The following is a 21,239-nucleotide window of genomic DNA, read 5'->3' on the forward strand; positions in this document are numbered from 1 at the left end:
ACCAGAGGGCGCTTTGACGCTCCCTGCTGACAGCACGTGTGTCCGAGCGCTCGCAGACTCGGCCTTAGCGTAAATGAGGAATCCACAACTTGTTGTGAGATTAAAAAACCAACGCCGCACATCAGCAACTCTGTAACTGGAGTTATTAAGGTGGTTCTGTTTGAAGTTACTTTGACGATTTAAACTCCAGGTGAAATCACAAACACACGAACATGAAGGGTTAGAAAATGTGGCCGTGCTGGATCCCACATCCATCTGATTTTAGACGGTGTAAGAAGGGCGCACCTCGTTGCTCAGAGCCGCTGACAGGACCAAACAGCGCTAACTTAATCTCACTGGACAGTGGAGCTCAGGTGGATGCTGACAGATGAGGGAAGACTAATTAACAGACGGATGGATGTTTGGGAGTGCCATCATCTCTATGGTTGTGGCTTACACATTGTATTCAACAGATTGTGGAAGAAGCTGAAGCCTTCAAAACCTTTTCATTGTGCTGTTACTGAATCACACACCAACACAGTGACACGTACCTTAGCCAAACAGAAGCACGCTTGCATGCGAACTTTGTAGAAACACTGTTCCTGCTCGAGGATGTCAGTCAGAGCCAGCCTGGAGGCAGGAGTTGGGAATTTTTCAAGTGCTGAGATGGCCTCCTCCTAACAGAGAGATCATTGTTCAATCAGACTTTACACACAAGAAAAAGATGAACATTTACTAAAAACTTGCAGTAGTACGAACAGTAACTTTAACTATGCTAACGTTGCAGTTTTTGTAGCTGCATAACTAAGCAGAAAACATGGCAAAAAACACATTTAATTAAACCATAAAACCGACATTTAAATGAAAGATTGTCCAAACACTTCAAGTTCCTAAAAGACACCTGCAACCCGCATCCTGGCTGTGGCCTCAAAAAAAGATTTCTCCACAGGGACGGTTGTGATTTATGCCAGAGTTGGATTCACAGGCAGAGAAGTCAGGAACAAAACCATCATTACAGACTAGAGGACGCGTGACAGCAAGCAAGGATCAGAGGCCTCATTCTTTACCACAAAGCAACATGCAAATGACTTTCTGCATGAAAATGTCTGCATGAAACAAAAACCAGAAAGGCTGAGCTCTGTTGCATGGAGAGAAGATTAATTACTGAGCAAACAGCACGCCAACCGTCAGGACTGGACGGTGCCTTGATGCTACAGGAACTGGAGAACTTGACCATGTGACCATCACCATGGAGGAAAAATATCAGGAATATGATTGTTGTTTTTCATTTCATCTGCCCGCAGAGGCAGCGCATGTGTGTGAGGAGGTGCACTCACAGTGAAAGCAGTGTGGCTGTAAATAACAGCAGAGCAGTGAAGACTCTCCGACACACGGACACGAGTGCAAGCAAATGTTGTGACAAATAAACACTTTTTCTTTAAATCTGATGCATCTTGGTCCCATTGACACCGTTTAATATGTTTAAGTCTCGTCTGACGTTACATATACAGAATTATTCACAGTCTCTTCCTTAGACTGATGGATACAGTCTGAATGCTTAAACACTGGGCACTCGCTACCTGTTAGACACAGTGATACAATAATGTTCCGATGCACTGGTGTCATAGTGGAAGTGGAAAAAGCTGCACATGTGCATCACTGTGCAGCAGAATGAAGACAAAGAACATTAGTGAGCTGTGATTTTAGCAAATAAAGGGATTCCTTTATCAAATCATTGTGGAAATGACAACTCATTAGAACTACAGGCTCATCTAACACACAGGGGACTGCTCTTTAAGGCCGGTGTGGAGCCCTGCATGCTTACTGTTAGCCCACCTGTGCAACAACATCCCTCTCATAGCGCAGCTGATACTGCCACATGAAGTCAGCCTGCTCAAACTCCACCTTCCTCAGGATGGACATGTCCGGGTCGATTCGGATCCACAGGAGGGGAGAGTCAGCACTGCAGAGGAATGAACAGGCACGGACACCGTGCACCGTATATGTTAGACAGATGTATGCATTAACTTGGCAAGACAATACTCTTAGGCTGCGTTCACACTGCAGGCGAAAGCGCATCAAATCCGACTTTTTTGACCCTCTGCGACCCATCTATCCGATCATGGTGTGACAGTGTGAACGGCACAAATCCCATATTTTCAAATCCGATCTGGGTCACTTTTGTACGGTATGTGGTGCTGAATCCGATACAAATCTGATGTTTTAGAAAGCGACTGCTGTTTGATGGTCAGGTCGCATTAAATCCGTCTTTTACGTCACTGACACAAGACAGATGCCAAATATCAGCGCCCGAGAAGACGTCGCGAACGCTTCCTGTCCATCCCGTGTAGATGTCAGTGAAACTGTTGGGAAGACAACGTTGGAGAAACGTGAGCATGTTATTTGTTCTGTATAATCTGCAGATTCTGACAGAAATCTGCAGCTAGAAGCAGCGCTCCTCTAAAACAGCAATAAGGATCATTATTAGGTTATCTACATTATTATGTCAATAACAAAATAACTTAAAGCAAAGATTGGGAAACGTAAAGTCTTTATATTAAGGCCATCAGTCAAACATACTGTTGCTCTGGGTCTGAACAGAGCGCGTTGTGTGTGACGCCTTCTTTTGCGCATGCGGCCGCTCTGAGCGTTCACACTAGAGCGCGTTTGCTGTCGCATTTTATTTGTAGTGTGAACGAGCAGACAAAAACATCAGATTTGATCAAAAAATCTGAATTGAGCATCAAGACCTGCAGAGTGAACGCAGCCTTAGTCACATAGCAGCAATGCATCACAGCAGTAATGTCTTACTCCATTGCAGATAAATCCATGTCAACTTCCTCTCCATTCATCAGAGGGATCTTCTTTTTCTTGTTTCTGCAAACAGAAATCACATCAGTGACACCAAACACTCCCAGCCTGATATGACAGACGCTCTCGCTGAGGAGAGAAACAAGGAATCAGAACAAAGACTGGAACCATTCGTATATATTAGGAGGAAACAGTGAAGCCACAACCTTCTTCTAAGTAACATCAAATGGTGCATCTGAAAAGTATCCACACGCTTCACTTGTTCCACCTGCTGTCATGTTATTCCAAAATGGATTCAATTAATTTGACCTCAAAATTCTACAAAGTGAATAAAGTTTGTTTAAATTCTTGCAAATGTATTAAAAATAAAACAACAAAAATTGAACACATATAAGATTTTACAGCCTTTCCAGTGACACTCAAAACTGAGCTCAAGTGAGTCCGGTTTCTACTGATCAAGAGCTTCTACGACCTGACTGGAGCCCAACTGTGGTAAATTCAGCTGAGCATGGTTTGGAAAGGCACACAGCACAAAGCAAGCCATGAAATCCACAGAAGGCACAGAAACATTTCTGCAGCATTGAATATTTAACTATCCAATCAGACATATGTGGCAGAGCGGCCAAACAGACGGCACTCCTTAGTAAAGTCCCGAAGGACTCTCAGACCGCGAGAAACAAAATTCTCTGGTCTGATGAAACAAAGATTAAATTCTTCAGCCTGAATGTCGAGCGTCATGTCGAGCAAATCCAGGCTTTGCTCATCACGATCCTACAGTGGTGCCAGCATCACGTTGTGGCGATGCTTCTTGGCAGCAGGAACTGGGAAACTAGTCAGGGTCGAGGTAAAGATGAATGCAGTGATGTACGGAGACATCATTAACCTTCAGAGAGCTCTGCTTCTCAGACTGGGGTGAAGGTTCATCTTATAACTCCAGGCCTCGAGGGCCGGTGTCCTGCAGGTTTTAGATGTGTCCTTGATCCAACACAGCTGATTTAAAGGGCTGAATGACCTCCTCAACATGTGTTGAAGTTCTCCAGAGGCCTGGGAATGAGCTCATCATTTGATTCAGGTGTGTTGACCCAGGTATCTAAAACCTGCAGGACACCGGCCCTCGAGGACTGGGGTTGCCCACCCCTGTTCTAACAGGACAATTACCCTAAACACTGAGTCAAGATGACGAAGGAGGGGCACCCAACCAGAGTCCAGACTTGAAATAGATTACACATTTCTCAAAAGATTTGAAAATGGCTGTACACCATCAAACCTGATGGAGGGTTTGCAAAGAAAATAGGAGAAACATGTGCCAAGCTTGTAGCATCAAGCACTGGCAATACTTTCTGGATGCACTGTAGCACATCTCAGTGTTAGCAATGCATGATTTTCAGGCGCTATAACAGCAATAATGTAAGTGTCCATTGTAATACACAAGCCCGGCAGAGGAGAGCGACGCAGCGTCCGGTACCTTCTGCTCTTTGAGTGGCAGGGAATGTCGTGTTTCAGGCTGTTCTCTTCTATCTGCAGCATGTGGTTGAAGGAGCCGTCCAGCTCTTGTACGGTCACCTTGATTGGACCCTGCAAGGAAACAGAGCAAAGAACGTAGCAAAAAAAGTCAGACAATTTAAGCCTGCTTGGGTCCTGACAGAGTGACAAGGCACAGGGCTGTAAGACTCACCACATATTTCTGAGTTCCAGATGATGTGTAGTCCTGACGGATCTCCAGCTCCAGCACGTTCCTCTTTCTGTTGAAGGCAAAACTGCCGAAGAATTTCACCACACTGCTCTGATCTCTGCATATGAACGGTTAAGACTAAAACCCTCCAAGGAGGTGTCGGACCCAGTGGATAAAGACTCATATCATATTTAATGCCAATATTTGAATGTTTTTATTTGACTGTAATCAGTTTCACATGATGCTGCTATACGCGTTTCATATTTGCTTATTTTCTTTCTTATTTACTGTTTCCAACACTGCAACCTCCACCATCCCTGCATCCGTCTGCAAACACAGATCTGATTGCGATAAAGGATACACCCACTGTTTGATGAGGGGGCCTATGTCTTTGCCAGAGACGTTGGAGATGGATTTGAGGAAGGCATGAGTGGACAGAAGCATCTGGCTCCACATGTGACTCTGGTACTTCTGAGACGAGGCTGTACTGGCCAGACTCAGGAGCTTGTTGAAAACCTAAACAATAACAAAAGGTTAATGAGCTAAAAGAGAGAGCATGTTTGAATGTGAAGCCCAACTGAAAATACTGGCACACACACAAAAGGACCCAGCTGACCTGCAACATGAACTCCATGCTGATCCTGTTTTCTATCAGCCTCATCACCAGGTGTGCCTTACACTGGAACATCTTGTAATACTCCCAAGACAGTGTGTGGGGGTGTTTAATGGAGAAGTGAAGGTGGGGAGTTGGACTAAGAAGAGAAGAAAGTTCAAAATCCAACAAATGATCTGGGATTTATACTCTGAGTATTATGACTAAACACGACACTGCTTACACTTCTTAGAATCTAATATCTTACTTGTCTTTCTCTTTCCCTCCACTGAAGGTGGGGTGCAACAAGACTCCTCCCATTTTCAGCTCATACTCCACAATCTTGTCCAGCTCCTGTGGGCAAAAACAAAAGGTATGTTTTCTGTATCAGAAAGAGATGATAATGAGATTTATTATCAACACCAACATTATTCGATCTGAGCATGTTTGACGTTCCATCAGGTTCCACCAAAGTTTAAAAATGTAATCAAACTTTCTAGATATAGTAAGGCACATTTCTACAGTTTTGTATCTGTACAGCACCACAGTTAAATCAAACACTCAGTATGTGACTGAAGCTTTAACTGTATTAACTGATGAGGAAGCAGCTTTTACAGGGGAAGATTTATGAAGCGCTCACCTCTTTGATCCAGTGCCGATACTCATTGACTCCAAAGGTCTTCTTCAGGTAGAGACCGTAGATGTACCCTGAGATTCCTTTCAGCACCCACTCGTCAGCCCTACAGAACAGAGAACATCTCAGCTCTAAGCTCACAAATGACAAAACATCCCAACTTTCTTCCAACGTTACTGTGAATGAATCATAGTGAAATTCCAGCATTTAGATACAGCAACGATATTAGTGACAATTCAATTCAGTTTTATCACTGCAACTGCAGTCACCTCAAAGCGCTTTGTATTGTAAGACACAGACCTTACAGTAATACAGAGAAAATCCCAGCAATCATACGACCCCCTGTGAGCAAGTACTTGGCAAAGTGGGAAGGAAAAACTCCCTTTTAACCAGGCTGGGAGAGGGGCGGCCATCTGCCGTGACCTGTGGGGGTGAGGGCTCTTCTTCCATCCTTCCTCCCTCACTGATATGCGCTCTTTCATCATGACCAAGCATGATAAATCATTTAAGACCACACTTGTTGCTTCTTCACATTTTAATAATAACTTTTACAATCAGGGCACTTCAAGGATGGAACCTGGCCCCACACACTGCTCTCATTAATTTATCAGCTTGGATTTATTAGCTTGTTAAAAAAGAAAGAGAGACACAATACACTTATTCAGCCTCGGCGGTTTCCCTGCTTGACACTGAGCTAAGTCCAGCCTGGCACACACGGCACAGATGACTTCATCGCTGTATGTCCTGGAGTCAACAGTACACTGTGTGTTTTCTTAAGTATTTTCTTTTTAAGTTGGGTCATGCTCAGGGCGATAATTAAGTCCTAAGTTTGGATTACCTTCCTTTCATCCTCATAGCTGTAAGACACCTTTCTTCAAGAGGAGTCCCAAAAACAGCACAACAGACAATTTCATTTCTCAGGAAGTCTAAGGAGGATCATCCGGTGCACACACGGAGCAGCGACACATCAGAAAAGGTCGTGTTTTTCCAAAATGCATAACCAGTTTAACCAATACGTTTCATGTGCCTTGTGTGTCTGATGGGCTGCTTAGCTTAGCCTGTTCTCAATTACAGCCCTCAGTTAACCCCCTGCTCTGATTAATTGCTAGCAGGCCGCCATGCTTTGTTAAAATCAAAGAGATCTGACTTTTTGTGAGGTTTTTCCTTACACAACAGCAGCCAGCTAGCCCAACAACATAAGCAGATCAAGGCCCCACATCTGATGTGTGTTTGGAGGTCAGTGAGGAGAAGGCAAAGTATGGACGGTGAATGGAAGATGGCCTGTAGGGTAAAGGAGGGACACACAGGGGTTCTTAGACACAGCACAAGACTGACAACCTGAGACTGTTGAGGCCTTTCTGACGGGCCTCTTAACATAATCAAGCCCCTCAGAATCCCTCAGTCTCTCACGGACACTGACCGCACTGGCAGAGCTGCCGAGCGGCGCAGCGATCCATCATGCTGGAGGATACAGTTGTTCAGGCCAGGACCGGCCCAACTTCTGACTCTTGGTACTGACAGAACAGCCTTGTTCTGCTGTAAATCTCTCATCAGCAGGCAGCCTTACGAGAAGAGGTCTGAGGACTAACTGTTACCACACGTTTCTAAAAGCCCAGAGAGCCGAGGGAAGCACTGCTGAGATCTGTTCATAGCGGTTTGTGTGAGAGCGCTTCCAAACAACACTGACGCTTCTTTTCCATTACACAACTCTCTGGCCTTTGAGCCCAATCGCAGCCTGTTTGTAGCTGAACTTGTAGTGCATCTTCTCAGTGCCTTTTCTTACAGCGTCCAAAAGCAAGCTCCACATATTCAGGATACCTTTTCATTACCTGGATCTGCTTATTCTAGCATCACCAGTCAGGCCAAGTAAAGGTTTTCCACATCAATATTTTCCAAGTTAGCTTTTGGGAAACCAAAACTATGTTCAGATAAAAGAGGAGGTGTTTAAAGCCATTGACCAATACTAACCATAAGGAAAACGTCGACAGCTAGTCTTGGTTTGTTGTTCGCAGATTATCTCGGTACATAAACATTTACACAAATATACAACTGCTCGAATTCTAGACGTTCTCAATAACTATAGATCTTTTTACTGCTAGCCTACAGAGGTTTGACTGTTTTCTGGAGAACTCATTGGTCAGCATATATGAACATTACACCTTCTAAATACAAGAACGCCACATTAAATGGGGCGGTCGTGGTTTTAGAGTTGGCAGTTCGTCTTTTTGCCGGTTCGAGACCCGTTGCCTACTGGTGGTGGTCAGAGGGCCCGGTGGCGCCAGTGTCCGGCAGCCTCGCCTCTGTCAGTGCCCCCCAGGGCAGCTGTGGCTACAATGTAGCTGCCATCACCAGTGTGTGAATGTGTGTGAGAATGTGTGTGTGAATGGGTGAATGACTGAATGACTGAATGTAGTGTGAAGCGCTTTGGGGTCCTTAGGGACTGAGTAAAGCGATATACAAATGCAGGCCATTTACCACTTACATGTTCCAAATCCTGCACAGGCCTCTGTTCCACAGGAAAAAGGGGTTTAATATGATGTCACAGTGTGATGTCACCTGAACATTTACGTGCACACACTACGTTGTTTCTTTGTTGTGGACACTGCTTGCTGGACGATGGGAACAATAAGAGTCGGTCACATTAAAGTGGGCCGTAGTTGTGAGGAGGTTAGAAATGACTGTGTTGTGCAGAGCAAACTACACGTATAACTACAAACAACAACCTAAAGGGAACAGACTCAATGGTGTTACACAAGCGATGCATTTTATAGAAACATCTCACGCTGCTGAAGGTTCTTATCTATATCAGATATTAGGCTGACGGATGTTTTTGGAGACTAATTTCTTGGTCGACAATATGAGGGGAGAAATTTGACTGACTAGTCTAACACTAACACACGCAATTATCAAGAAACATTTGAGTACTGTTTAATTGTCTAAACAAAGGTATTTGAACCATTAATCATATTAATCATCGTACTTGCTGTCTAAATCTGTGACACCTTCCACGAAGAAAGAAAAAAAAAGCACTTAAACTGATGTAAAACATGATGTGAAAACATGTTGCTACAAACGATGGTTACGTGTTAGTAAAAAGAAACAAATGTATCAATTAAGACTGAAAAGTGTGGTGCATTGTGACAGAGTCAACATTGTCTTACAGATCATGACAAGCCCAGCCCTCCCTGTGCCCAGCCACCTCCTCCAGCTCATCTGAAGTTCTCCCAGGACAATCAGGTCTCACCAGCGTGTCCTGGGTCTACCCTGTAACCTCCTCCCCGCAGCACATGCCCAAAGCAACTCACACAGGAGGGATCCACCTTAACTGGCTCCTTTGATGTGGAGAAGCAGGAGCTCTACTACCGAACGACAGGACTCCTCATCCTCTTTCTAAGTCTTAGACTTTGGAGACTAGAACTTGTGTCTCAGATTTTGGCTTTACTTCACCATCCCATGTTAACACTCACCAGGACATCCTGGAAATAAAACAGCCGAAGAACTGCTGAGCCAACGCCTGAGCCAGACAGCGGCGAGTCTGGGGAGTCTGGTCAATGATCATAGCGCTGTGGAGCAAGTTGGTACTGAAACATAGAGGCAGCAGTTGAATGAGAGGAATAACGCCTTCAACAGCAATCTATTTGTGTTTTACATTTGCTGATTTCTTCTATCAATCCTGCCAAAAAGGACCAGTGAACTCTGATATCACGACCTACCTGAAGATGCTCATAGAAGCATAGGAGGATACTTGAACGTAGGCCTCATCCACAAACACAGTTTTGAAACAGGAGTAAGGATAGCGGCACGTCAGGATTTCCTCGTAGAACTCAAAAATCTCGTGCAGGTACGACATTGAGTGTTTGAGAAGAGGGAGCAGCTGCGGCAGGCAGAAATGTGTCACCTGACAGGAAACAAAGACGTGCGCGCTTCAGTGGTATTTCAAAGATTATGTGACAAGAGCCGATGTATTCTTCTTTATTTACACCGTTTACCTTCAAAAGACACCTAAGTAAGTGGTCATCAAAAAACACTGCGGGACAAAGCTCCATTTAAACCACTTTAAAGGCATTTTAGGATAAAAATTATATAAAAAGCTGGACTAATCTCATCTGTCTGGATTATTCGACGACTGCATTCTGCATCTGTCGTTGCAGAACTTATTCCAAGCCAGGTGATCTAAAAGCTGTACAGCTGAGGTTAAAGTTTACACAAACACTTCATGGACATGACTTTTAACCACAGCCCAGTACATTTTTTACTGGTTTGGGGTCAGTGAGTCCAATTAAAGTGGTAGCCTGATTTATCTGTTCCAGAGCAGTTTGTGTATTTGTGGTAAGGATCCTTTCCTGCAACTATGAACATGTTTGATGTCAGTTTGTATAAATACCTGCAGGAGGAAATAACTGCAACATTTATTTAAACTCCACGCAGAAAGAACAGAGAACGAGGACCCACCTCGTGCATGTAGGGGTCCACAAGGATTTCAAAGGGGCCCACAGCCAGGGAGATGTTGGGAGCTGCTGTTGGGATGGGAAGGACGTAATGGAAAGTCTTCTTTCTCATGTCATGAGTGTAAATGGTCTCCACCAGATCCCCACATGATACAGCCACCATAGATGCATCCACAGTGAACTCCAGCTTCCATGTGCACAGCTCTGAGTAAGAGTCCACGCAAGGGAACCAGAATCTGTGACAGGAGAAGATTTTCATTTTTTCATCACAACTTCCAAAGCTGGAACATCCAAAACAAAAAGTCACTTCTACATATTGTATCTGTCAATATGGAGCCAAGGAATGCAGTTTTTATTTATTCATCTACTACGGACGAGAAGATTGTTTGTTTGCAGACCTTGTGGAGTTCTGGTACCCAAAGGAGAACACATGGGCTCCTCTCTCCGCCATGCTCCCCTCCACATCAGGAACAACAAAGTGGAGGCCGCCTTTGGGCTGGTCCAGAGAAAACTCTATGTACACCTTCAACACTTTCAGATCTGGATACAAAAAACAAAACATAAAAACATCCATTTTTATTTATGTTCATTCAACAAAAGGCAAAAACCTTATTTTAGTGAACTGGATACAATCAACAGACAAGTAACCAGGTGATGGCTTTTCAAAATAAAATGTCATTTGAAAAAAATTAAAAGAGATGGTAAAGATTATGCTGGCCTTAAACGGGCAAATCATTTATTTTTCTGCTTGTTATTTGTTGAAAACAATAACTTGAGACATACGTGTCAACACGTCTCTAAGCTAGCCACAAACCTTTAGTGTTGCCCCTCAGAGATGTCATCATGAACTGGTATTTCTTTTTATAGTTACACTGACGCTAAGACAAATTTCAGACGAAGTAGGAGCAAATGTTAACTTTTCTGTTAAATTCAACCTGGTGAGCTCACTCTGAGCCACAACACAGGAGACCCAGTTTGACCTCCAAACGTTTTAACACTTCTCCTCTCTGTTCTGGAGCGTTTCTGTCTCTGAATGACACGGAGAAACTCACGTTCACATCCATATTCAGGCAGCCGTCAATTGTTTGTATGGTCTATTTTTTTGGTACAACATGCTAATATTAGGTTGGACCCTCTTTTGTGCAGTGAACTCATCATGACTGGAGTTCAACGGTGTGTAAACCTGCTGGAAGCAGCCATCAGAAGATGGCTACACTAACCATAAGCAGTTGGTCAGCACCAACACTCAGGTAGTGTGTTTATACCAAATTTTGACCCTACATAATGTCACAGAGGGAATGCGATCTTTATTGTATTGTGCAGCCCCAGCTGACAGGAGTGCAGCCTCTCGGTCTTCTGCAGCTATAGTGCATCTATGTTAAACTTTGATAGGTTGTGTTTGCAGGTGCCCTCCTGCTGTAATGAGTAATTATCTGAGCAGCTGTCGTCTTCCTGTTCAAAGCAGTCTGTGCGTTCTCCTCTGACGTCGTCTGAAAAGCTCAGACCGAGCGCCCACGCTACGTTCAAAGTCACTGAAAGCACCGTTCCTCCACCATTCTCTTGCTTGATTTGACTTTCAGCAGGTTGTCTTGATCATGTCTACATGCCCACGTGCAGTTGGGTTGAGTTGCCGCCATCTGATTGGCAGATTTTTGGAACAGCCGAACAGCTGCTCGAGTCTTTACAGTGTATATAGCCATTACAGCCCCTCAGCTCACCTGACATGCATCTGCTAGTTGGTCCAGGTATAAAACGAAAAACTGTGTGGGCACTATTTAGCTTAAATGATCAGAGCGGCTGTAACAGTGAGCCGGGGAGCAGCTGAAGTGTTGAACTATTGAACCTGAAACTTAACGTCTGCCTCTTTAACCAGGCTTTGGGAGACAATGCTGCAGTTCTATTCAGCTGTTACAGTGTTTCTTTATTTTACTGCATTTCATACAGTTTTACTTTGCATGCTTTTAGTTTACTAACAGGTTTGGAGTTTATTGTGTTTTATTTTGTTTTTTTAATTTAATTTAAATTCTTCTTTCAGTTTACTTGCACATTTTATTGCACTTTATCTCAATTAGATAAATAAATATGTTTATTTTATTCGAATGTTTGCTGTGCTTTTAGTTTCAGTTGTGTTTTGTTTACATTTGTTCTTATTATCGGCTTCATCGATATCAAAGTAAAAGCACTAATCTGCATGAAAGGTGCTACACAAAAACACTTGATAGACGACTCCATTACCATCTCCTTGTTTCCAGAGCTCAGAGGGTACTTTGATGACCAGCTCGCCGTGCCCTGCGTCCGGGTCCACGGCACTCACTGCAGCAGTGTAGGCGCTGGAGAAATAGTTGAGGTTCCTCCTGTGTGGACACGCAGTAAGCATTCATTGCTGTTCTTTAAGTATGCAGGTGATGGTAATCACAGCCACCCACTCCGATGGACACAAATCTTAATGTGACAAGATAAGTAAATGACATAAATAAATCTGTGTTCTCAAATCTATTATTTTTGCATGTGTGTTGTTGCTGCCTGTGTTTAACTGAGTCATTTCTGTAACTGTGAGACACTTGCTGCTGCCTATCAATGGGATCTTCCTGGTTAAATAAAGGTTAATCAGTAAAATCTTATTTATATAACTTCTTCTCATTCTTGTAGTCACAACCAAATATTTTCCAAAACAGTTCAAATGATCAGACAGCTCTGCTAGTTTAAGCTAATTCAGTAAATTAAACACACGACCAATCACAGCAGTTCATCGTTCCACTAAGTTTATTTGGCTCCAAATGCAACCACGAGCAATAAAGGGCCCCGACGTGCCAGCCTTCCCTCGCTGAGCTTCTTTTCTAATTCAAAGGGGGTTTTTCCTCCCTACTGTTGCCAACTGCTAGTTCATGCGGCCTGTCCAACTGTTGAGACTCCCTCTCTAGTCTTATAAATGAACCTAAATTTCTTTTGACTATTTTCCACAGTGTAGAAAAACCTCAACGTTATGAATAACAGGGATTTATGATGCAAAGATCAGAGTGTAAATAACGCCAAATATGCAACATTAGAATTTCTTAAAGCTGCTTAATTCTGCTTCAATAACAGCTTTGCACTCTTTACTCTTGAAACTGCTCCAGCAGTCTTGAAGCAGCTGCCACACATGTTGAACACTTGTTGGCTGCAGTCCCTAACCATCTCGCTTGAGTTTATGTCTGTAGCTTTTGGAGACCAGGTCATGTAATGCGGCACTCCATCACTCTGTTTCTTGGTCAAACAGTGCTTACAGCAGGGTTTTTCCAGGCTCACAGATGGTTTTTGGGGTAAACGGGGGTGCACAGTAAAGACAATGAGTCTGTGTTACCTTCTTTGAGTCACCATTTGATAAAAATGAGTCCATATTATGCAGGAGAAATGAAACAAAACAGATTTTTAAAAATCATTTCATTACACTAGCGCGGACTTTCCTTTGGCTCTGGCTAAAACCGCCGATGCTCCCATCAGCCCTTCACGGTTTCTCACAAACACGACAGCTGAATCCAAACACAACCTGCTTTTTCCCTCTCTATTTTTGATCCAAGCAGCTCTCTTCTTCTTATCAGCCTCCCTCACTTAGTGTGTCTTTGCAGCAGTTCCAGCATGAAGGCCTGTTTCTCTCCCTGACTGATGGTCTCTACCTGACCGAGGACTCATGCTTCACCGGGAAATTTACACCGTACCTATGCCGTAACTGCAAACCCCTCCGAAACCCTACAGTGTAACATTTGGGGTAATCTGACGTTCACCTCTCTAGAAATGTCATTACACGTGGGGTTGACACCGCCCACAACCATTGTGATTGGCCTGTTCAACACCATCGATTCCTCCTGGGTATTTCCAACAAGTTTTTCACTGCAGCTTTGAATTTATAAGTATAAAGAATAGTAATGATAGCAAGGACTCACAAATGTGAGAGATTTCTGAAACTATGGGAATTAATGCGAAGGAACTTACAAAGAAGTGAAAAAAGGAGCAAATATGTTTACACCCAAGGACCCTGCCCACAACAAAGAGCCCAGGAGGACCCAGGAGAGAAAAAGTTCCAGCATTTTGTTTGTTACTTGCAGTAACGACAGGCTGTTCCTGCACTAGTTAAACAGCTGTTTGCAGAACACCTGCACCGCCTCCGTACAACACAAAAGACTGCTTCAATATTAAGACAGTCAATTTAACTATTAAACTTCTGATAACTGTTGACTGAAAGACAAACTTCCTTCATCTGGTTAAGATAGCTTCCAGTATAATTCCACATGTGTTATAACCATAGAATCTAAATTAAAAAAGAAAATCAGTGACACTTCCAGATGTACTTTTGTAGACTAACACATATTCTGAGGTCCAAAATAACTAGAATGTGGATCTACTCACTGCTTGGACTCATGGTGGCACACTTCCAGAGTGGGGTCATTGTAGAGGAACGGGGCTTCGAGATCGTTTACTCGGACCCTGTAGATGCGACACTGTTTACTGTTTAGCTTGATCCTGTTCAGGTTGACCACGGTGGGGAAGATGGTGAGCTCAACATAGCCCTGAAGTATACAGAGGCAAGGAAGACATCAGCAAAATATAACAACATGTATTTGAAGCATGAAAAAATGAACTTGTAAACAGAATGTGAAGAAAAAACACCTTCACCACGACAGTGATGGTAAAAGAACCTTAATAACTAAACCTCAATGAAATGAGATGAAGCAGAGTGGGAGGAGGAGTGGGCCAAAGCTCCTCTCAAGCAATGTGAGGCTGATAAAGTCACACAGAAAGCCATTATTTCCACTTACTGCTGCTAAGGTGGGTTTACAAGCTATTGAACCATGAAGTGTACTTAGTTTTTGCACACCCTGCTTCTGTATTTTGATTTATGACACAGGTAATACATCATGTGTTGTCGTTCCTCTGAATTTGTAATAACATCATTTTAAACTTCATATTGCTCAGATGATTTCTGTTATTATGTCCTGACAGATCAAACCTTAGAAATAACAGAGGATGGGCACCAGTTTAGTTTATCTACGCTGTCTCTATCTATGCCAGCTCCAAGTCTGTGCAGAATTCATGTTACTGTGATTCTTATCCAGTTACAGAGGCTTCTTTTTCAAACAACAGAAATATTAAATTAGGTAGAAGTCGTCTTAGAAACAAAAGACTATGATGCGTGTAAAACAGTCACATTTCTGGGAAAATGCTACCACCGTGTGGTAAAGATCTTCATTAAACATTATCTAGCACTTCTTTTTTTAGTAAAAGCGATTCTTGCTAAAATTACTTTTAAGATTGACACGTAATTTTGCTTAATGCTGAGAAATAACAATGATGAATATTAACACGAGACTGCAGGCGTATATTACAGTAAGTAACACTCTTTTAAGCAGTAATGCACCCTTCATAAATGCCGGTAATGTGTGATTAGAGGAACCAAAACAAGAGAGCGCTGCCGTCTCGGCAGATCGCTAACTGAGGAGTATCTGCTGTCCAACGGTGAGCAGATGAGCCATTATGTGTGCAAGTGCTGTACTTACGATGACAGACTTCCTCTGGAAGTTGATGTTGTTGATGCACACCACCTGGTGGGTCGTAAAAGCAGTGACACAACGAAACAGTTAACGTTTCATTTATGAATGTAGCTACCTAAACCCTCTCTGTCGTAGCCAGGTACAAAGTGTAGCTAAAGCTAAAGCGCTATTTACTTCGGTCTTGACTTTGCTTCTGTTACTATAGAACATGACAACAACCAGCAAGAAAGTGATTCTGCTCAGATACTTATAATTTAAAGGGTCGCGGGCTCTCGAAGCCTTTGTCCTTCTTCCTGTTCATCGCTGCTTCTCGCTGTGCTTTGCTGAACTTTTAAGGTGCCATAACTCCGCTCGGTGATGCTTCCCTTGCCTCAGCCGCACTGAGCTGCTCTTCAGGCTCACAATTCAAAGCCCCCTGCATTCATCAGACTCGTACACGTTTACAGGGTGCTCGTCAGTTCTCCCAAAGCACTATATGTTAGCAGTCGGAATGTTTAAACTATCACTGTGTCAGGCTGTCGATGAGTCTTTGGTTCGTATCGCCCGGAGCCCGCTGTGCACTGTTTTCCATGCAAACCACGCCGACGCATCCACGAATTTACATCAGCCACGAGCAGCAATAAGTTGTTCTGTTTCCTTATTAAAAAAATAAGTAGTTTACTCCACAAATGCTCCACTCGACGCGCATCAAAGCATCCAAATATCCCCTTCTCTGCTCGGCAGCTCATAGTATTGTGACGCCCGCTCCAGCGTGTTCGGCCATTTTGTTAGTAACCTTTGACCTCCCGCGTAAAAATGATAATTATATTTTTCCCCCGAGCGGTCGATTGAAAAAATAAAATAAAACATTTTTATTAAAATGAATGTGTGTGCGTTAATAATGTAAATACCGTAAAGTCTAATTTAATTAAACAATACAAATTTCACGTCACGTGAGGGGCGGAGACTGCGTGTCTGCGAAGAAGTGCACGAGATCCGCACAGCTCATTGGTTTATCCCTGTGACGTTCTCCTCTGTCTTTTGCGGGACCAACAATGTTTTTTACAGGCACACATCATTTGTAGGGCATCTTATTGCGAGTCCTGATTGTTCTCTCATTTTAGTTTTAGTAATATTTTTAAATGGTTGTACAAAATGTAAAAAAAACGGCAGGTGCATTGGCTGCATTTTTAGATGAATAGTTGTATATGTTTCCAAATGTGTGCATACGTTTTCAAAATGTACAAATTATATTTGCATTTTAAGTTATATAAATAATTTATTCAACATGTCTGTAGCTGTGTCCCAAAACGTCGGCTGCATCCTTCGGAGGACCCGGCCTTCGTGGTCTACGTGGGCCGGGTCGGCTCGGCCTCAGCTATCACCTTCACTGTGACGGCCTACCATCGCTCGCTGCGCTCCTTCCTGCCTGCCAAAGAAAACCAGAACATAACCTCATCAGTCATCTACTTCATCTGGAACCTGGTACTCATCTCTTCTCGTCTCACTGCCCTTGCTCTTTTGGCCTTCGTGCTGACCTGCTTCATCTTCCCCCACTTCATCTGCACTTGGCTGGTTTTATTCTCCTTCGCATGGCGATCCAAGACGAACTTCATGGAAAGTCCTTGTGGAGAATGGCTTCATCGAGCCACATCCTCATTTGGTATTTCGACTGGTTTAATGTTGCTGAGGGGAAGACGCGGTACAGGACTGTGTTCTAGCACAGGTTTATACTGACTGATATTTGCATCCTCTGTGCTGGAAGATGAGCACACATCCTCCTGATTTTGTGATAGAGCCCATGTAAGCTTTAATTATAGCTGCCTGTGTTGTTGCAGTTTACGTCCTATGTCTAATACTTAAATTGAGTCTTTCATCCAAATATGAGCTGAAAGGGGCCAACACAGAGCAGTGACCTGAAGATGAGGTGGGATTTTGTATGTTTGTCCCTGCACCAAAGATTGCAGACCACCCTCCATCCTCCCCATCAGCACGCTGCAATAAAAGAATGAGAAAGCTGGCTGAGAACGTCTACTGCTGACGTGCACTTGACATCCACAGGACGACTAGAAAGAGACCGAGTCATGCAGAATGTTTTCATCTAGATCGCGTGGCTGTGTTTTGTAGCGCTCTGACCTTTGTCTGATTTAGCCACAGATATAATGTCTCAAAGCATTACTCATCTTAATGTGGAGATGAAATTGAATATGCACTTTCTGCTGTGCATTAAATCATTTCAAGATATCAGTCATTAAATTAAATGAGAGGCTTTAATTATTAAATCTGTATTAAATAGTTGTTGTTTACATGTGAAGAGATCCTTTTTCAAAGGCTATTTCACTGGATCATCTTTTCTAAAGAATCTAACAGGTTAAATGAGGATAAAATGATTGTCGGCAGTGACTGAGTCTGCCATCCCACCTACCAGAAAGTAGGTTTATATGACTGTCCATGAGGTCAGTCTCACTGTGATTAGCACTGGATTAGCTTACTGCTACTAAACACTGAGCATGCGTGTCAACAAAAAAGAGACATTTATAGCAATGTTTCCTCTTCACACAGTTAGCTGGTAGATGGCAGGCATCTGACTGTGGGGTAAACTGCTGTATATGTGTCACAGTACTGGATGTGCGACCCAGTGTTTTGTCTATTTTAGGGTTTTTTTGTTGATAACTATTTTTCTCCATGTTTCTGTTTTATTTTGAAAGAGTCTGATGCAATCTTGTTCGTTGGTGTTAGTTTGACTTTCCCTGTGACGTCATGTTTCATTTTAGTCAGCTGTTTTCCTCATGTGTTTTCACTTCCCCTGAACACATCCAGTGTGTTCATAGTTGATGATAGTTTTTCACAGTCTGTCTTAGTTGTACCTAGTTTTTCATAGTTTCATGTTACTGCTACCATCAGCCAAAATAAAGGCTTTTTCTTTTACCTGCATCTCCTCTCTCTGCATCTGCTTCTGCGTCCTGTTCACGACCCATTGGCGCACACCGCCGTGACACATCAACATGTGGCCATGCAATAAAGACCTTCCTTACCCATATCAGTAAAGGGGCTCTGTAGCTTCATGATTAGTTTGCGGTTTTTCTTCCTTCACTTTGATTTGTGTTTGTGGACATATAATGTGTAACAGGGCGTGGTTTGTGGCACGGTTGCGAAGGGAGGCTGACACAGCGGAGCTCCATCAGTTCAGTTGTGTTGTTGTTGTGTGTGTGTAGCTGGGGCTGAGGGTTGGAAGAGACACAAACTGAGTAAAAAGTGTAGTAAAGTGCGATCTGTGTGGTCGGGTCCGTCATTCATTGTCACTATGTGCAATGTACACTTTCCATTAATCTCACAGTGGAACATTCCTGGAACTCAAAGTCAAATGTTTATCAGTAGAAGAATCAGACTCCTGTTAAACATTATATTTGTACTAAATGTGTGTGTAAATATGGTGTCTGTAGATTTGTGACTGTGTTTCTGTTGTAGTTTATTCCTGTATGAATATTAAAAACTTGACTGAAAGTATTAAAAATGTATTTGCATTGCTTTACAGAAAAAGGGAAAAATGGTAGGACTGTGGGGGAAAGCGTGATTACCTCAGTTAAACAACTGGTGTAATTCTATTAGGTTCATCTTTAAGGAACTCTGCATGTCTCCAAATAGCTTTGAATGTCTTTGAAATGAGAATAATACAAATAGAAAAAGACAAAAAGTGGACACATGCAGACAAAGTAAAGAGATGAATATTCAGTAAGCTATAAAGATTCAAAGCTCTCTCAGTTTTTCTCAAATGTGTGTGAGGACTGCTTGTTTGTGTTCTTGGATGCACTTAGTAAATCCAACAGCTCAGCTATTGTTGTTTGTTGTTTGTAAAAGTTGCAGGAAGAACAAACTTCTTAAACAGTAAATGAAACAAAGCACAAATTCAAAGTTTTTTATTTTATTTTATTTTTTTATTTTTGTTTTTTAACTCAAAATGTCCTGTTGTAACTGGACTTTTTGAGTTAAGAAACAGAACAAATCCCAACAACACTTCCCTCATGGTGCTTTATATTGTAAAGTCAGACCCTACAATAATGCACAAAGACTCCAACCCCCTAGAGCAGGCACTTTGGCGACAGTGGGAAGGAAAAACTCACTTATAAAGAGAGAAACCTCCGGCAGACCCAGGCTCTGGGATGGGGTGGCCATCTGCCTCGGCCAGTTGGTGATGAGGGAAGGAAGTTGGGAAAAAAGAGTAGTTATTTTTAAGCACTCTGGTTTCAAAATCACATTTAGAAAGCCCAATTGAAATGAATATTTGAAGCCAATTTAAGAGTTTTCTCACATAATCACATGCACGTGTTGGTTAGACTTTAGCGTGCACATGAGAAAGCCCTAAAGATGATGTTTTGGCTCCTCAATTTTGCATGTTTTTTGAAGCTGCTGACGATTGCTTCATCCATTACTGGGTTTCTTGACCACATTAAGAGTACTGGAGAATCCCACCTGTCATGGAGTTCATTGTATATTGTCAGGGCGAGTTCTCCAATGTTCTCCAAGGACATTTTGTACTTTTTTGACAGAATTTTGTTCCAGATCTTCTGGAAAAGCCTCTCTACAATGAACTCGGATGCTACTGGATTCATTGTCGTCGTCTCATTTCCTTCGCTGATGGCGTGCATTACCAGATCTTTGGTCACATTTTTTACAACTTCCTTGTACTCTTGCCTGTCTTTAGAGACACTGAGTACTCTTGCTGGTAATGCCAACAGGTGTTTGGTGAAGCTTGAGACGGTAATATTGTCAAGCTGTTCCCTCAGATTAAAGATCAAAAGGTTTTCTTTGCAGTTGTGTGTTTTGCAAAGATCTTTGAGAATGGCCTTGCCCACTTTGAAAATGCTGTTGTGGGATAAATTCAAGTGTTTCTCCTCAACTTCAGGCCAGATTTTCTCAATCAGACGATGGCTGATGCAGTCAGGAGTGAGGCACTCTGTGAAGATCTTGTATTTGGAGGAGACTTTTTCTTTGGCCAGTAAAACCACCAACTGAACAACCCAGTTGACGCGCACCTTTTTCTGCAGCTTCAGTGTCTTTTCCAAAGCTGATACTTCAGCCTGGTTGGTCTCATCTTTGCATACAAACTGCACTTCTTCTAACACTTCCTGTCAGTTTGTTTCTTTGCGTCCTCTACCATTGTCTTCTCCTCTGACAGGACTTTCTTATTTTCTTCCTCCTCGACCTCCAGGTCGCCCAGTGTACTCTTTGGCAGAGTGCACACTAATTCTGGTTTTGCTTGTTGGTTTGACATTTAAGCTACGATGTTACAATGAGTCAGACATTCAAATGTGACTGAGGGTAGCAGAACAAAATCTCATCCAGTGAATCGCTCGTGACTAAGTAAGAAACGCGCTGGTCCAGTGTGGGTTTCACCTGCAATTTATAGACCTGAGTTGACTGTGACGTCACGGCCTGGTTCTCTTGCCTTTCATCTTTGAATCAGGCCCCGCCCACAACAACGTTCCCTATTGGCTGTTTGAAAATAGGTAACGCCCATACAGAACGGGCTGTCGGAGTTTCTGACGTCATGGCCCGATTCTCTCTCCTTTAATGTTTGAAACAGGCCCGAAAATACGGT

General features: G+C 42.9%; 1 protein-coding gene across 1 annotated transcript in view; it reads right to left on the bottom strand.

Annotated features, from left to right (window-relative positions):
• Positions 1-16,440, bottom strand: part of taf2 (TAF2 RNA polymerase II, TATA box binding protein (TBP)-associated factor) — a 34,263-nt gene extending 17,823 nt beyond the window's left edge. The window contains exons 1-17 of the mRNA XM_040034901.1: positions 15,913-16,440; positions 15,668-15,722; positions 14,520-14,680; positions 12,372-12,490; positions 10,535-10,676; positions 10,141-10,372; positions 9,402-9,586; positions 9,156-9,269; positions 5,695-5,794; positions 5,323-5,408; positions 5,079-5,214; positions 4,824-4,978; positions 4,466-4,580; positions 4,256-4,365; positions 2,791-2,856; positions 1,816-1,942; positions 531-656 (exon numbers count right to left, since the gene is read on the bottom strand). Of these exons, the coding sequence (XP_039890835.1) occupies positions 531-656; positions 1,816-1,942; positions 2,791-2,856; positions 4,256-4,365; positions 4,466-4,580; positions 4,824-4,978; positions 5,079-5,214; positions 5,323-5,408; positions 5,695-5,794; positions 9,156-9,269; positions 9,402-9,586; positions 10,141-10,372; positions 10,535-10,676; positions 12,372-12,490; positions 14,520-14,680; positions 15,668-15,722; positions 15,913-15,962 (2,079 nt within the window). The 5' untranslated portion in view covers positions 15,963-16,440. The remainder of the gene's footprint in view (positions 1-530; positions 657-1,815; positions 1,943-2,790; positions 2,857-4,255; positions 4,366-4,465; positions 4,581-4,823; positions 4,979-5,078; positions 5,215-5,322; positions 5,409-5,694; positions 5,795-9,155; positions 9,270-9,401; positions 9,587-10,140; positions 10,373-10,534; positions 10,677-12,371; positions 12,491-14,519; positions 14,681-15,667; positions 15,723-15,912) is intronic.
• Positions 16,441-21,239: the final 4,799 nt, after the last annotated feature.

This window comes from Simochromis diagramma, unplaced genomic scaffold, assembly GCF_900408965.1.
Source record: "Simochromis diagramma unplaced genomic scaffold, fSimDia1.1 OVJJ01000084.1, whole genome shotgun sequence".
NCBI classification, from domain to species: Eukaryota; Metazoa; Chordata; class Actinopteri; order Cichliformes; family Cichlidae; genus Simochromis; species Simochromis diagramma.